General features: G+C 53.2%; 2 protein-coding genes and 1 non-coding gene across 6 annotated transcripts in view; 1 reads left to right on the top strand and 2 right to left on the bottom strand.

Moving 5' to 3' along the window:
- MYO19 (myosin XIX) overlaps positions 1 to 7,682 on the top strand; it is a 32,507-nt gene extending 24,825 nt beyond the window's left edge. The window contains exons 19-25 of the mRNA XM_068976687.1: positions 11 to 81; positions 924 to 1,027; positions 2,697 to 2,812; positions 2,910 to 3,039; positions 4,291 to 4,376; positions 5,676 to 5,978; positions 7,075 to 7,682. Coding sequence (XP_068832788.1) covers positions 11 to 81; positions 924 to 1,027; positions 2,697 to 2,812; positions 2,910 to 3,039; positions 4,291 to 4,376; positions 5,676 to 5,978; positions 7,075 to 7,203 — 939 coding nt within the window. The 3' untranslated portion in view covers positions 7,204 to 7,682. The remainder of the gene's footprint in view (positions 1 to 10; positions 82 to 923; positions 1,028 to 2,696; positions 2,813 to 2,909; positions 3,040 to 4,290; positions 4,377 to 5,675; positions 5,979 to 7,074) is intronic.
- On the bottom strand, positions 5,369 to 5,498 carry LOC138084924 (small nucleolar RNA SNORA11). The gene has a single exon (XR_011145322.1). It is a non-coding gene; the product is annotated as a small nucleolar RNA SNORA11 (small nucleolar RNA).
- A 78-nt stretch (positions 7,683 to 7,760) lies between the features above and the next one.
- On the bottom strand, positions 7,761 to 14,750 carry ZNHIT3 (zinc finger HIT-type containing 3). Of its 4 annotated transcripts, none has more exons than XM_068978465.1 (5): positions 14,637 to 14,750; positions 14,505 to 14,536; positions 9,970 to 10,056; positions 8,685 to 8,780; positions 7,761 to 8,186 (listed from the first exon to the last, which is right to left on the bottom strand). In XM_068978465.1, exons 1-5 carry the CDS (start codon positions 14,720 to 14,722, stop codon positions 8,005 to 8,007), a joined length of 483 nt encoding a protein of 160 aa, XP_068834566.1. In that variant the 5' UTR covers positions 14,723 to 14,750; the 3' UTR covers positions 7,761 to 8,004. The 4 variants fall into 4 exon arrangements, with proteins under 4 accessions (XP_068834566.1, XP_068834567.1, XP_068834568.1 ...); XM_068978466.1 differs by having other exon boundaries at positions 8,697 to 8,780; XM_068978467.1 differs by having other exon boundaries at positions 7,761 to 8,174; positions 8,697 to 8,780.
- Positions 14,751 to 15,989: the final 1,239 nt, after the last annotated feature.

Here is a 15,989-nt window from a genome sequence, read left to right as displayed (position 1 = left end):
CTCCCCGCAGGTCCTGAGCCAGCTGGAGGCCTGTGGCCTCGTGGAGACTATCCACATCAGTGCCGCCGGCTTCCCCATCCGGTGAGTGGGTCGGTCTGTCGGTCCGGCGTGGGGGCGGGGCGGAGCCAGGGTGGCGCTCAGGCCACGCCCAGCAGACGCGGAGATGGGAGTGAGAGGCAGGCCCGCAGAAGTCGGCCTGGAGCTCGGGGGCTGTGCTCACTTGCTGTGCCCTGGTTTGTTGAGGCACCGGGTCTGCCCTACGCTCAGGAGAGAAGGGAGGACGTGAGTGGGAGATGGTTACCGATCCTCCAGGTGCAAGGATGGCCTGGTGAAAGAAAAGGGGTAGAAGTGGACTGTGGCGTGGCTGTGGGAATGGGACCTGGGCTGATGGATGGTGGGTCACTGGGGAGGGGAGCGGCCGACTTTCAGGCCACAGGAGCAACTTCCAGCTTCCATCTGAGGCAAATGGGTGAATCGGGACAGTTGCTGACACAGGATGACCTGGGGGGACGCCCAGGGATGGGGAGTCAGGTTTGAAATGTTGGGGCATGTGAGGGACTGTTCTCGGTGACTTTTAACAGCATGAGCAAGGAGGAGACCCAGGGTGAGGCGGGAGGTGTGAGGCCACTCCCTGAGGGATGAGAAGCCAGCAACAGCCTGGAGGGAGTTGGGGGTAAAAGAGGAAGCGGGGCTGCGGGTGTCCTGGAGGCTGAGAGCGAGTGCACTCTGTTAAGGCCTTGCGGAGAAAAGCAAGGCTCCATCTGGCAAAGGCCAAGGCTGGCTTCCCGCCAATGGAGCCCAGTGACCTCATCCACGCAGTGGGCACAGCAGGGCAGTGTCTCACAGGTGGTCGAGCAGAGTAAACAGTGAGCTGGTTCCCCACTAGTCACTCTGATTCTCCTTCCACCTGTCTCGGCTTCCAGGGTCTCTCACCGGAACTTCGTGGAGCGGTACGAGCTACTGAGAAGGCTCCGTCCTGCCACAACCCTCAGCCGCCATGGCCCGTGTTCTGATGGAGGGCGCTCAGGTGAGGGCACCCACTGGCCAGTCATCTGTTCACCCAGTTCCCTGGGCACCTACTTGGAACATCTCAGGGCGAGGGCCTGGGGCCTCAGAGATGAGTAAGACACAGTCCTGCCCTCATGGCTCTTGGTCCAGTGGGAGAGACTAAAAGAAGGCAGTTAAGCAGTGAGGAAAATGGCGAGACAGAAACGGGATGCTGTGTGTGATGAACCAGGAAGGCTTCCTGGAGGAGGTGGCATCTGAGGTGGGGTGGGACTAGCCGGGTGAAGGCACTGCATGGACAGGAGACAGCACCGTGTGTGTGAGGAGCTCCAGGCTGTTGAAGCTTGCTGGCTCCTGGGGATAGAGGACAGTGAGGCGAGGCTGGGGGCAGGCGGGCCCCAGTCCCAGAAGCTGGACAGTCTCCAGATAGATGGGAGGCACTTCCAGCCTGGGGCTTTCCAGAGGCCACTGCGGGGTGGGGCCCTGAGTGGCCAGAGGGGAGAGAGGCTCTAGATGTGGGCACAGTTGGGAAATGTTGGGAAGAAATTGGTCGGACTTGGCTAGCACTGGATTTGATGTAGGGAGGATTAGCCATGCCCGGCCAGCAGGGAAGAGTGGTCGGGAAAGGGCTTTTTTTGGGGCAGCTGCCGGGCCAGGCCTGGCCAGGGGGATGTCAGGAGAGGCCTGCTCTACGGGGGGTTGTCTGTCGCACTTGGCATCACTGAGGCTGTGAGAGCAGGTGTGAAGACCCTGGGCAAAGGCCAAGGACGGGGCAAGTCCCCTCAATACACCCACACACACACACAGACACAGACACAGACACTTGGGCAAGGGCTGCCACGTCCTCCCAATACATTCACACATAGACACACACACCTGGGCAAAGGCCAAGGACGGGGCGAGTCCCCCCAATACACACAAACACACACCTGGGCAAAGGCCAAGGACGGGGCGAGTCCCCCCAGCACACCCCCCCCCAGCCTTCCCCCAGGGCCCTGCACCCGCAGGCACCGTTCTGCTTTGGATCTCCCATCTCTTGGGCAGTTTTCCCACTCCTTTCATCCTTTCTCCCTACCTCTCCCCGCTCTCCCTGCGGTGTGCTCTCCTGTTCTGTCTCTCGCCCAAAGCCCCCCTGGCCCCTGGTCGGCTTTGCTGCTGTTTCTCATCTGCTGCATCACCTCTGGCTGCCGCTGTCTCCAGAGAGGCCCTGGGCAGCTAAAGGTGGTCAGAGCCCTCAGGTAAACCCTCCGTCTGCAGGAGCTGCCCTGCCAGGTGTGGGGGGCAGGCAGGGCCTCCGCTGGGGTCTGGGGGTCTGTTCTCCACTTTCCATCTGGGGTGGGAGGGCTCGGGGGCAGAGGGGGAGGCTGGGCTGCCCCGTGCGGCCCTCAGCATGTTTGGAGCCTTGGAAACAGGCTGGCAAAGCAGCGTGGGAGTCTAGGCACCAAGTGCCCCCTGCCCGAGGGGACCTCCAGGGTGGGGGCTGCCGGCCAGTGCAGGGCACAGCCTCCAGGGGGACCTCGAGATCCCTCGAGGCAGCCTGGGGGACAATGAGAAGAGGCCCCCTCTGGCCTCCTCCCCAAAAGGAAGGAAGGGATGTTGAAAAGCAGGTGCAGCGGGAAGGAAGACTGTGGTACGTCAGGGGGACGCTGAGGGGATGGTGACACGCTGACTGGCCCTGTCTCCATCCTCAGAGCGCCCTCCGTGCACCGAGCCGGCCACGCTACGGGGCCTCCTCCAGGAGATCCTCCACGTGCTGCCAGCCCCGCTGCACTGCGGCAGGACCAAGGTGTTCATGACCGACTCCACGGTAAGCGGGCCTGGGGTGAGGAGCTGGCGGCCACAGGCCTGGGTGGAGGATGGGGAACGCGGGAGGCTGAGGACCTCAGCGGACGCCCTTCCCCCAGCTGGAGCTCCTGGAGCGTGCGCGTGCCCAGGTGCTGGAGCAGTGTGCCCGCCACATCCAGCGTGGCTGGAGGAGACACCGGTGCCGCACACAGGCCAGGCAGAGGCGGGCAGCTGTGCTCATCCAGGCAGGTAGGAAGGGGGCCCGGGGCACACGGCCCGCACTCACGGCCAGCAGGTGGGCCCAGGGGCGGCCATCTCTGCAGCTGCACATGGCCCCACAGGATACCCGTTTCCCTTGAGACGCTACTCCTAGAGTCCCCACAGACCAAAGCGGCCTGTGTCCCAGCCTCTAGATGTTAATTGCGTGACCCTGTGGTGTGCTGGGCCTCCAATTCCCTGTCCAGCTCACCCAGAGCACCCCCAGTTCAGTGCAGACCACGTCCCACCCCAACTAAGGGTGCTCCATAGGTGGCAGAGGCTCAGAAGTCGCCTTGAATCCCCCTCCCCCAGTCCCAGCTAGCTATGTTTGTCATGTATTATTCCCCTTGACGCCAACTCCCATCATCACCTGGGTTCCTGGGCTTGTTGCGCTTAAGAAGGTAAAAACCAGTAAGATCTGATGAAACAGGGAAGCAGTGTATGAACCATGACACAGCCTCACTTTGAAAAGCAAAAATACTAGAAACAACCCAAATATCTGACACTGGTGGAGGCATGGCTATGGACCCATCCTTGTGATCCAGCTAAGAGGTTCTTGAAGAATATTTTTAGTTTCATGGGAACCCCACTTCCAATCTGATGCTTAAACCTGCATGATGCGCTTACACAGCAAGGTGATGCCACCTTCCTAAGGGGTGTGTGTGTGTAGGCCTGAAAAATATGAAGGGTGCTGCAAAACTACCTGGGTTGATAACCGGTGACTTTCCTATGTCTTTACCAAATAGCCCTTTTTCTGAGTGACTGTACCAAGAAACCAGAAAATGCGTTATTTCAAAAGGAGAAAATTAAAATTGCCCCATGATCAGTCTCCCATCCAGTAGCTATGACCTTCACCAGGTGTGGGTGTGTGGTGGCATCCATCACGGATTCATAAGGCGAGCGAGCAAATTCAAATGAGGGCTTCCAAAAATAGAGGTCTTTTTTTTTTTTTTTTTTGAGGTCGTTTTAAAAGGTGCAGACAGTTGAGACCCCTCGTGCTCCCTGGGCGCTGCCCAGGGTGAGAGGTGGCAGCTTCCCCTTGGCTGTAGGCATCTGCCTGCAGGTCTGAGCACTGTTTTTCAGAGCCAGGTCCATGTCCCATTGACTCGGTCCCTGACCTCACGCGGATGCTGCCGTTCATTCCCACGTGTACGGCAGCTCTGGCGCTGGTATAGCCTGGTTTACCAAGAGCTCTAACCAGCATGTTAACTCTCGTTTCCTGTTTCCGGACAAACCCCTCAGCCGTCCGTTCCTGGCTGACTCGGAAGCACGTCCGGCGGCTGCACGCGGCTGCCACGGTCATCAAGCGTGCATGGCGGGAGTGGAGGGTAAGTGCTGAGCCGGAGGTCAGGGTGGCCAGTGATGGGCCCAGGCTGGGGACTGGCCCTGCCCTCGGGGCAGGTGACCGCAGGGCCTCACGAGTGATGTGGGCACCGCGCCAGCCATGCGGCAGGACAGCTGTGACGGGTACAAGCCACTCCGGGAATACACTAAAACTCACACAGCCGTACACTTTAAAAGCATGAATTTTACCGTATATCAATTAGATCTCAATAAGGCGGATTTTTTTTTTTTAGGTTAATTTATGCTTTTCTTCGCCAGCATAATTAACCACAGTGGCCTGCAGGCTTCTTTGATCTAAAAAAAAATACATTTTATATCACAATCCAACAAACACACACACATATATAATATGTATACATACATAAAAGTGAAACAAAAGTTTTGCCAAAAGTGTCTACCTGAGTGTTAAATTTTTTTTGGAGATCTTTTTCTTTTTTTAAAGCAGTTTTAGGTTTACAATAAAACTCGACAGGAATGTACAGAAATTCCCCACATATGGCCTCCCCTCACATGAACAGCCATTATCAACAGAATGGTACCTCTTCTCTTTTTCTTTTTAGACCAAGGATGACTGCGCTGACACATAATCAGAACATCCCCAGGCCACTTAGGGCTCACTCCAATGGGCGGAGCAGTTCCATACTCTGGGTTTGGACAAAAGGATGACCACATATATCCATAATGTCGCTCAAAGTACTTCCACTGCTCATGAAAACTTCTGTACTCTATATACTCCTCCCTGCAAACTCCTGACAACCACTGATCTTTTTATTGCCTCCACAGTTTTGCCTTTCCCACACAGTTGGAATCTTTTTCTTTCTCCTTGAAATGAGAGGTTCAGGCCCTTTATGAGACCACTCCTGGCCCACCCAGGCGTGGACTAGACAGGCTCCAGGTGGCAGGCTCCCCCACTACGTGCTGCGGCTTTCCGTCCAGTACTGGCCCTGCCCAGCAGCCACGTGGAGGTCAGGGGGACACGTGTTGGGTTTCTGTTCATAGGAAGGCCACACGTTTTATGCCCCTTGTTACAGTGAACCCAGATTCCTGTTGGGTGTGTTATAAACAGACGAGCCATTTCTTCAGGCCCCCTGCTCTGAGCACACCCCAAAGGCTGTTATTTTTTAAAAGAATGTGAAGCCTCAGCACAGCTGCTGTGGGTACAGGCTTGTGCCGCATCCAGCCAGGTGCCCTTCAGTTCACCTTGTTAAGGGTGAATCACCAAAGAGCCTTTTGGTTTCTGTTTTCCATTAAGAGAAAGCTGTGATGTGGTGTTCTTTTTTAAGATCAGAATGGCCTTCCTTGCTTCTGAAGAACTGGATGGTGTGGAAGAAAAACACTCATCTCAAGCTCCCTGCTCCCCGAGCTCCAGCCCACTGCCCCTGGCTCAGACCAGGCTCCAGGGCGCAATAACCCGCCTCTGGCCCCTGGGACTGGCCCTGGCCAATGCAGCGGTGGGTGTTCACGGCTTTCAGAGGAAGCTGGTGGTCTTCGCCTGCCTCCAGCTCCCTGTGGGCAGCCCCAGGAGCTGCGCCATCCAGACGGCCCAAGAACAAGCTGGAGTCCTGTCCATCCGAGCGCTGCCTCAGGTGGGCCATGCGATGGGGCTGGCATTCTGACTGGGTGCGGGGTGGGGGGCAGAGCCAGGGGTCGCAGCAGGAGCAGGACTGAGGCTGAGATGAAGGCCTCTGAACCCTGCGCATCCCAGCTGGCAGCAGTCGCGTCGTTCCCATCATTACAGTTAGGGTTTTCCAAAGCCCTTTCACTGTTGAAAAGCTGCCTCCAAGTGTTGTAGCATCTCTTCTGAGTCATCTTTAAATTAGTCCTACTTCCAAAAAAATGGGTCATGGTAACAGCAGCTTTTCCCTCCAATGGCGCTGGATTTAGCACCACGCTTCCCCCCTACTTGGGCTTCCCTGGCGGCTCTGACGGTAAAGAATCCGCCTGCAATACAGGAGACCCAGGCTCGTTCCCTGGATTGGGATCCCCTGGAGGAGGAACTGGCGCCCCACTCCACTATTCTCGCCTAGAAAATCCCAGGGACAGAGGAGCCTGGCGGGCTACAGTCCATGGGGTGGCCAACAGTCGGACACGACCTAGCGAGACTAACACACACTTTCCCCTCACTTGTATCCCTTGGTTTATCTTATTCCTGAGAACCACATAGTCAGTGATTCAGGGTTTTATATTGTGGGCAGCCGCCAGGGAAAGAGGCAGCGAGCACAGACAAGGGCTAATACCCGCCTTTTACAAGGATCAAGTGACACAAGGCAGAAGGAAGGAAACACTGCATTTCCTACCGGAGGAATTCCTATAGGACATAATCTGGATAAAATCGCCATGACAACACTCAGGCCCGCCAGAGTGTAAACAGAAGTGCAGCTCTTTGACCTTCCAGCTTTAAGCAGTCCTAAGACTGGGACAGATGATATTCTTGGCAGGAGAGCACTCCCTCCTAGCGTTTCCTCATCTATCTCACGCTAGGTGGATGTGACAGTTTGTCTTTAATACCCTTTTGGACTTTGCTACCATTTTAGAGTAAGGAGGAAAACCACACTCAGTCTGCCACTGCTGTGACTCCAGCAAGTCCTTGGGTGTCCCTACGTCCCTGCACTCCTAGCCTTCGCTCCAAGAGGTCCCTTCGACCTCCCGGGAGCTGGGGCTGAGCTGCGTCTCTCTCCCCAGGGCTCAGTCAGGTTCCACTGCAGAAAGTCTCCACTGCGCTACGCTGACACCTGCCCTGGACCCTCGCCCGACAGTGTTACTGGCTTTAATCAGATCCTGCTGGAAAGACACAGGCCGGGCCACGTGTGACCTCTTCTCCCCTCCCAGCCTCACCCAGCTGGGCCATCCCCTGTGCCTTTGTTTCCACAAGGCCTTTTCCTGCCAGCGGCCTCGCCAGAGACATGTAATCAACACCCGGCTGCCAGACGACTCCCACAGCGACTCCGAGCGCACTCAGGGAGCCGTGGCTCCGCGGGCAGGCGGGCCAGCGGCTGCACCAGTGGCCTGGGGCGGCAGGCTACACACCCCCTGCCTCCACACCCTGATGAGTGTCAGGGTTGGCAGTGACCAAACCAGGATTAGGAAACATCAGGGCCTTCACTACCTTCACGGATCCAACTCAGCGGTGCCGGCCATCAGTGCAGTGGGCACCCCACTCTCTAGAATTGTGGCTGGGGAAAACTTTGCCTTGAGTTCCTTTAAAAGGAACAAAACCTTACTATTTAAATATTTGATTAATTTAATGTCAAACAACTAGATTATAAATCAAGAATGATCAATGCAATATACCAAAGAAATACCACACCAAAATTTTATTTAGAAACACTGATTAAGTTTTTACTCAAATGGGTGTGGAAACTCAGTAAATATTTATGTCTTAATGGTACCAAAAATAAAACACTTAAAAACCACCATTTGAACATCGAGTTCTCTCTCCATATGGGTCTGCCACCGTAAGTACCTCCGCCTGCCTGCGCCCCGGCCTGCAGTGCTGGAAGGGGTCTGGGGGGCCCACCTGACGTCAGCCGCTGAGTCCTGGCAGCGCCACCCCTGGGCAGGGCCCCCCACGTGGCGGCCTCCCAGCAGGAGCAGGCAACACAGCAATCCACCCTAAGGACCCTCGCGCTGAGGCGGCTCCACGATACGCAGGCAGCAGTCAGCAAACTCCACAAACAAGGGTTCCCGCATGCAGGCTCGCATGAGCTCGGCCTTGTCGTCCGCCTGATCAAGGTCGACCATCAGCCGTCTGAGGTGCGGGTTGAGCAGTAAGCTCCTCAGTGCTGCAGACTCCCCTTAAAATGAACAGCGAGGAGAGCCAAGCTGAGCTCAAGTGGGTGCAGGCAGAGACGGCTGAAAGCCAGATGTTCCAAACGTAATAAAACACCAAGCACGCTGCACCCCCGACCCAGCATTTCACATGAGGTGGGGCTTCCCAGGTGGCGACAGTGGTAGAGAATCCACCTGCCAGCGCAGGAGACACGCGAGGTGTGGGTTTGATCCCTGGGTCAGGAAGATCCCCTGGAGAAGGGAATGGCGACCCACTCCAGTATTCTGGCCTGGAAAAGTCCATGGACAGAGGAGCCTGGTGGGCTACAGTTCAGGGGGTTGCAGAGAGTCGGGTATGACTAAGCATGCATGCTCATGTAAGGTGAGGTCAGCACATCAGGTGGCTTCCAAGTTAAATGCTGTCCAAATCTTTTTCTTTATTAGACCTCTGTAAATATCTTAATGCCATTCACCTAAGAAAAAGTTATTTTACCTGCACAGACTTAGCTTAAAAATTGTCTTACCTGCAGACTTACCTAAATTCTTTAAATTCTGCAAAGACACTCGGTCCTCTTCCTCATCACTATCGAGAAAATCAGCCACAGAGTCGTCATCATCATCTAAGGAACATAACAGTCACCTGTTTATGTGACCACAAAGGAAACCTAGGTGCCAGACTTTAACAACTCCAGTAAATAAAAAAAATGTGTGTGCACACACGACAAGAATAGAGAGAAAGCAAGTGGGAAGAGACCAAACAACCACTTCTGAGGAATTTGTGACTACACTAACACGCTTTATTTTAGGAAAGTGAAGAGCTGGTGACTTTTAACAAATGCCTCCTAGTGTTCACACACTTAAACTATGTTTGGGCTTAGGGCCTTATTTTCCAATTCTTCCCAGCCTACCTCTGCTCACTATGGCTCCAGCCCTGTCTGTAAAAACCCGCGGACAGGACTTCCCTGTGTTTTCGGCATGGGCGGAAACTTCTGAACGCAACAAGGAGGTTTCTCAAAGGGCAGAAGCCGGCCATCCCCTGGCTCTGACTGCTCAATACCTTTTCAGTGGCACCGTCTTCAGAGCCCAGCATGATGCACAGGGCGCAGGAGGCATTAAAGAAAGGGTACGTGGGGCTTGCCTGGTGGCCCAGGGGTTAAGAATCTGCCTTGCAATGCAAGGAACACGGGTTCAATTCCTGGGCCTGGAAGATCCTGTATGCTATGCCACAACTATGGAGCCTGCGCTCTGGAACCCGAGCGCTGTCCCACTGAAGCCTGCTCACCCTAGAGCCTGTGCTGCTCTCTGCAGCTAGAGAAAGCCAGCACACGGCAACCAAGGCCCAATACCAGAAAAAATATATATATATATTTTTAAAAAAAGGCTAGATGGATGGGGAGGACACTCGTGCTGCAGGCTCTAAGGGCCGCCAGGAGCAGCGAGGCCAAAGGCTGCGCGCCACACGGGTCCAGGTCAGGTGAACCCCCACCAGGCCCAGGGAGGGAGACCCGAAGCCGTGACTAGCGGCGGCTCCTGCCAGCAGGGTCCACCGCTCACCCCAAACCACAGCTGCAGCCTTTCCCCCCCGCCCCCCCATCCTTCTCCTGCATCTTCAGGCGGCCCCACCTCGCCACCCGTGACGACGTGTGCCCCCCAGTGCACAGGGCTGAGGAAGCTGCTGCTCCCTGGTGAACCTGCTGCTCCCTGGTGAACCTGCCTCCTGGCCCCAGTCCATGAGTCTCTTCTCCTCTTTCCACATATTCTATTTGAAAGCCTTTCCTCAGTTTGTGTGTTTGCAGTCAACCAACCCACCTTCGTTTTCCACAGGCTTTTGAGTTATTGCAGTAAGAGCTGATCTTATTTTTTTCTCGACAGGACCAGCTGCAGGCTTGCACTGCTCTGAAAGACACAAATCTCAGGTGTACGTCACCTCCGTTTGAGTGACAAGGCTGCAGCACTCCCCCAAGCCAGCATCCAGCATCTAGGGGGAAGCCTATGTAGGGGGCAAGGGACTGGGTGGGGGATAAAGAAGTGGAAGTGAGAGATCCCGTCAAGGGGCAGGAGAAACCTGGGCCCGGCAGAAGGGCTGAGGAAGCCCGCCTCACGCTCCCCTAGGGCCCGTCTCCATCCTCCCTGTCCTGCCTGATCCCAGAGACTTCACCACAATGCAGTAACACACTGACTTTAATTAGCCACAAACTGTGTTCTCAGCGGTTTCAGATACTGAATGTGCAGGTTCCACGCGCCACCGGGAGTCCACACATGAAACTCACCGGGCCCACCTGGGAGGGGTTCCGCCTCACAGAGGACAGAGAGATGGACGAGGCAAGGCGAGTCGGATCCGAGTCACCCAAGAGGGTGGGGAGACGAGGGGGAGGTGCTGCCAGCGCATTCCGGGCAGCAGGAAAGGCCCATGGCTGGAGCGGACCCTTGAGCAAGTCGAGCCAGGTGCAAGGACATGGTGACAAGCAACTGGCAGTGGATAGGCAAAGCAGGCCTGGCAGGAGGATGGGGCACAAGAGGAGGAAGCCACCTGCAAGAGGCCAGTCTGTCTCATCCCACACCACCATAATGTGCAATCTAAAATGACACAAATGAGCCTATGAGACTGCAGCACACTCCTGGACAGAGAACAGACTGGTAGCTGCCGAGGGGGAGGGGACTGGGGGAGGGATGAAGCAGGAGGTTTGGGTTAGCAGATGAAAATATTAGGAGAATGGATGAACAAGAAGGTCCTACTATATAGCACAGGCAACTACAGTCAGTATCCTATGATAAACCACAATAGAAAAGAATATAAAGAAAAAAGAATGCTATGTATGTACATAACTGAGTCACTGCTGTACAGAGACTAGTAACACTGTAAATCACCTATACTTCAATTAAAAAAAAAAAAGATCACCAGACACTATGCACCATCTATAGCTGTGCCTAAGACCACCTGTAGTTTTCCCAGAGACTGACCCTGAGCTCTGATCCAGTCTCTAATCTGTCAATTTGTAAGAAATAGAGGACTGAGGAGTATGCCTAACCGCAGCATGAGTTTGCAGTCTGCAAAACCCAGACTGTGGGGAACTCTGCAAGTCAAATGGCTTGAATTCTTCCACAGAGAAATTGTTTTTTAAAAAAGGTAACAACAGAGGATGGAGGAGCAATTTACAAATTAAGAGAGACTTAAAAGAAATATCACATTTTGGGGGAATTCCCTGGCAGTCCAGTGGTTGGGACTTGGTTAGGTTAGGTTCAATCCCTGGTCAGGGAACTAAGAACAAGATGAAACAATACTCTTTCAGGATACATACTTGCAAAATAAAACTGAAAAAGCAAAGATGTGATTGCTATAAAGTTCAACAGAGTGGTCATTTACAGGAAGTGAGAACGGTGGGTCAGGACAGGGCGTGTGGAGGGGTTTCTGGAGTAGATGGCAAAGTTCTATTTTCTTTTTAAATTTTTTTAATTTTTGGATGTGCTGGGTTTTTCTTGCTCCAAGGGCTTCTCTCTCCTTGCACCAAGTGGGGGCTACTCTCCTGCTGCAAAGCACGGTTTCTAGGGGCACAGGCTTCAGCAGCTGTGGCATGCGGGCTTAGCTGCCCCAAGGCATATGGAAACTTCAGAGACCAGGGATGGAACACACTGGCCCTGCACTGACAGGCAGTTTTTTTAATATTTTTAAAAATATATAATTTATTTTTATTTTGGTTGCACCGGGTTTTTATTGCTACACACAGACTTTCTCTAGTTGCAACAGACAGAGGCTGCTCTTTCAATGCACGGGCTTCTCACTGCAGTGGCTTCTCTTATTGCAGAGCAGAGGTTCTAGAATGTGGGCTCAGTAGTTGCGGTGCACGGGCTTAGAAGCTCCGAGGGGTAGAACCTGTGTCCCCTGCATTCACAGGCAGGTTCTTATCCACTGAACCACCAGGAAGTCCAAGTTTTATTTTCCTGAGCTGGGTGGTGTTCACCTTATAATTCAGTAAGCCAAAAAAAAAAAAAAAGAACCTACAAATAATAATAAATGCTGCAGTGTGTGTGGAAAAAAGGAACTCCTTCAAAAAAAAAGAGGAAACCCTCCTACACGGTTGGTAGGAATGTAAATTGGTATAGCCACTATGGAAAACGGTACGAAGATTCTCTAAAAAAATTAAAAATAGTTACCATAGCCCTCAATCCTACTCCTGGGCATATATCCAGAAAAAATAAAACCTCAAATCTGAAAAGATATATGCACCCCAATGTTCATAGCAGCACTATTTACAATAGCCAAGACATGGAAGCAACCTAAATGTCCATCAACAGAAAAATGAATAAGGAAGACGTGGTGTATACATATATGGCGGAATACTACACAGCCATAAAAATGAAATGATGCCATCTGCAGCAACATACATGGACCCAGAGATTATGATACCTAATGAAGTCAGTCAGAGAAAGACAAATAATCCTGATATCACTTATACATCGAATCTAAAAAAAGATACAAATGAATTTACTTACAAAACAGAAACAGACTTCAGACACAGAAAACAAATTTATGGGTCCAAAGGAGAAGGGATGAGGAAGGATAAATTAGGAATATGGGATTAACAGAAACACACTACCATGTACAAAATAGATAAACAACATGGGCCTAAAATATATTATTGTTTCATTTAGTTGCTAAGTGGTAGCTGACTCTTGTGACCCATGGACTATAGCCCTCCAGGCTTCTCTGTCCATGGGATGTCCCAGGCAAGAATACTGGAGTGGGTTGCCATGTCCTTCTCCAGCAGATCTTCCCAGCTCAAGGAATTAACCCGTGTCTCCTGCACTGGCAGGCAGATTCTTTACCACTGAACCACCAAGGAAAGTATATCATAGGGAACTATATTCATTACCTTGTAATAACTTATAATGAAAAAGAACCAAAAAAGGATACAGATCACTGAATCACTTTGCTGTATATCTGAAACATTGTAAATCAACTATACTTCAATTAAAAGATTTTTTTTAAATAAGAACAAAGCAAGCAGAGTTTCCCTGTGGTCCAGTGCTTCCACACCAGTTCAATCCCTGGTCTGAGAAGATGCCACGTGCCATAGGGCAACGAAGCCTGTGGGCCACAACTTCTGAGCCCATGTACCCTAGGGCCAGTGCTCCGCAACAAGAGAAGCCACTGCATGATAAGCCCAAGCACTGTAACTAAAGAGGACCACCCTCCCACCCCCCGCACCGCAACTAGACAAAGTCCCTTAGCAGCAAACAAGAACCAACGCAGCGTTCCCCTCGCCCCTCAAAAAAACACACTAATGGAGAAGCTGGAGTTTTCAACACAGGAGAAAGTGAAAGTGAAGTCGCTCAGTTGTGTCTGACTCTTTGCAACCCCATGGACTGTAGCCTACCAGGCTTCTCCGCCCGTGGGATTCTCCAGGCAAGAGTACTGGAGTGGGTTGCCGTTTCCTTCTCCAGGAGATCGTCCCAGCCCAGGGATCGAACCCGGGTCTCCCGCATTGCAGGCAGACGCTTTACCGTCTGAGCCACCAGGGAAGACTCTCAACACAGGAGTGAACTGCGCAAATCTGTGTATCAGAAAAATTACCCAGATTGCGCTACCGGGTCTTGGCAGGGGCCTCACAGGGCTGTAGGACCAGACAGAAGCATTCCAGACACAGCTCCCAAACTATTCCAGCAAAGCAGTTCTACTTCGTTCCTATCTTGAGCTGAAAAGTGTCTTTTTCAAAGCGCTCCAAAGACATTAGGATTAAAAAAAAAAAAAGCTGGAGCGGGGACGGTGGTGCGCGAAACAAACAGCCATAAAATCAGAGACTGGAGGGGATAAAACTACAGGCAAACCACCAGTGAGGAACTCTTAGCAGAAAAGTCACTGAGAGAAAGAGGGCGTGGGAAAGGGTCCTTGAAGACTGAGAAGAGGCGCCGATAGAAAAAGACATAAAACGTAGACTTGGTAACAGTGAGAGCCAGGGACGCTGTTCCTTACAGTAAAGTGGTGTTACCTCCCCGTTTCTATCAAGACATCACTTAAAAGAAAGAAAACGTCGTTAACCTCAGCCAGAGCAGTAAGAGGAAGGCACAGCTAGAAGAGGCTTTTGGGGCAAAAACCAGACTGTTTAAAAAAAAAAAAAAAAGATGGCACGCAGAAAGGAAAGTGAAGCAGAGGAAAGGTTTTTTATTGTCCGTAAAGTGGAGGCGCATTCTCAAGAAGAGGTATCCGTCTGCCCACGGTGGGTGGGAGGCGGTCCCCAGGGTCGGGCGCTGCAAGGCTGACAGGCTGATAGCCGGGCCCCGGGATTCACGTTCCCGAGACCGCAGAGGCATGAGCGCGCTGCGGTCCACGAAGAAGGAGGCCTTACCTTTGTGCCTCCGGAAGCAGGGCAAGGAGCAGCTGCAAAAACAAAGCCACAGGCTGCGTCAGTCCCAAGGGCGGCGCAGAGCCTCCCGGCGCCCCGCCGCCCGCCCTCTTCCCAGCGACCCCCGGCACTCACTAGGGCACGCGGCAGGAGGGACAGCGGTATTTGGGTTTCTCCAAACAGACAACGCAGACGGCGGTACCGCAGCTGAGCGACGCCATGGTTTCTCCCGGGACGCTCCCCACGTCTGCCTGGCAGCCCCGGGCCACGGAGCCCCACGTGCACGCCCCTTCTTCCGTTTCCTCAACCAGGACCAATCAGCGCGCATCACTTACTGGTCGTCAAAAGCAATCGATTGATCCCACTCATCGTTCCAGGCCTGAGAAGTAGAAAGTCGATGCGCTCGATACGCATCCAGAGCCCATTGTCAGGGATACTCCCTTATTAGGTTTGAGGCTCAGTTGGTAAACAATCCGCCGGCAATGAGGGAGACCTGGGTTCGATCCCTGGGTTGGGACGATCCCCTGGAGAAGGGAACGGCTACCCACTCCAGTATTCTGGCCTGGAGAATTTCATGGACTGTATATAGTCCATGGGATCGCAGAGTCGGACACAACTGAGCGACTTTCACTCCCTGATTAGGTCACGTCCTGGAAGAACTTGTTATATAGCCCTGTGCCTGTCCCTACGCGGCTATGTGACTTTCAGCAAGTCATTGTCACTCTCCGGCTCTGTTGCCCTGCATATACCTAAAGAGAATAGGTGGGGCTAAATGCCCTTATCTTCTGCCTTGGACTTTCTCCGCATTGCATGGGTATTGGGTTCTCCCCACACAACTCATTTGGGCTTCCCTGGTGGCTCAGCTGCAAAAGAATCCACCCACAATGCGGGAGACCTGGGTTCCATCCCTGGATTGGGAAGATCCCCTGAAGAAGGGAAAGGGTACCCACCCCAGTATTCTGGCCTGGAGAATCCCCATGGACAGAGGAGCCTGGCGGGCCACAGTCCATGGCATGGCAAAAAGTCAGGCATGACTGAGCGACTAAGCACAGCAAATGAGAAGTCCACACACTGGCCAAACCAGACTCAGCTAGACCACGTGACACACAGGTGCTCTTCCCAGCCATTTTTCTCACAGGAAAGGAAGACAAGCCTTGGCCAGTGACAAATGTTTATTGAGCTCTAACTGTGGGCCCAGTGCTTCCCAGACGCTGGGCTGGGAACACCCAGGGAGTAGCAGCCACTGTCTCTGGGAGCTTAAGGCTTAGAGTGAAGGCAGGAGGGAGAATCCCTGGGTGGAACTGATTGGCCAGGGAACAGATGAATGACCTCTGGCCCAAAGGTGGAGATCCTGGTCCAGAAAAGGGCTTGAATGCCACCTTGGGCTTTAGGAATAGACAAGGTCATATTTTATTGGGAGCCCTGCTCCTCTTCGAAGCACTGTCCAGCTTTACCAGGCTTCCCACTCCACATGTGCGGTGCTGTCTT

Source organism: Capricornis sumatraensis, chromosome 8, assembly GCF_032405125.1.
Source record: "Capricornis sumatraensis isolate serow.1 chromosome 8, serow.2, whole genome shotgun sequence".
Lineage (NCBI taxonomy): Eukaryota > Metazoa > Chordata > Mammalia > Artiodactyla > Bovidae > Capricornis > Capricornis sumatraensis.
The sequence above is the reverse complement of the archived record's forward strand: the minus strand, read 5'-3'. Positions and strand labels throughout refer to the sequence as shown.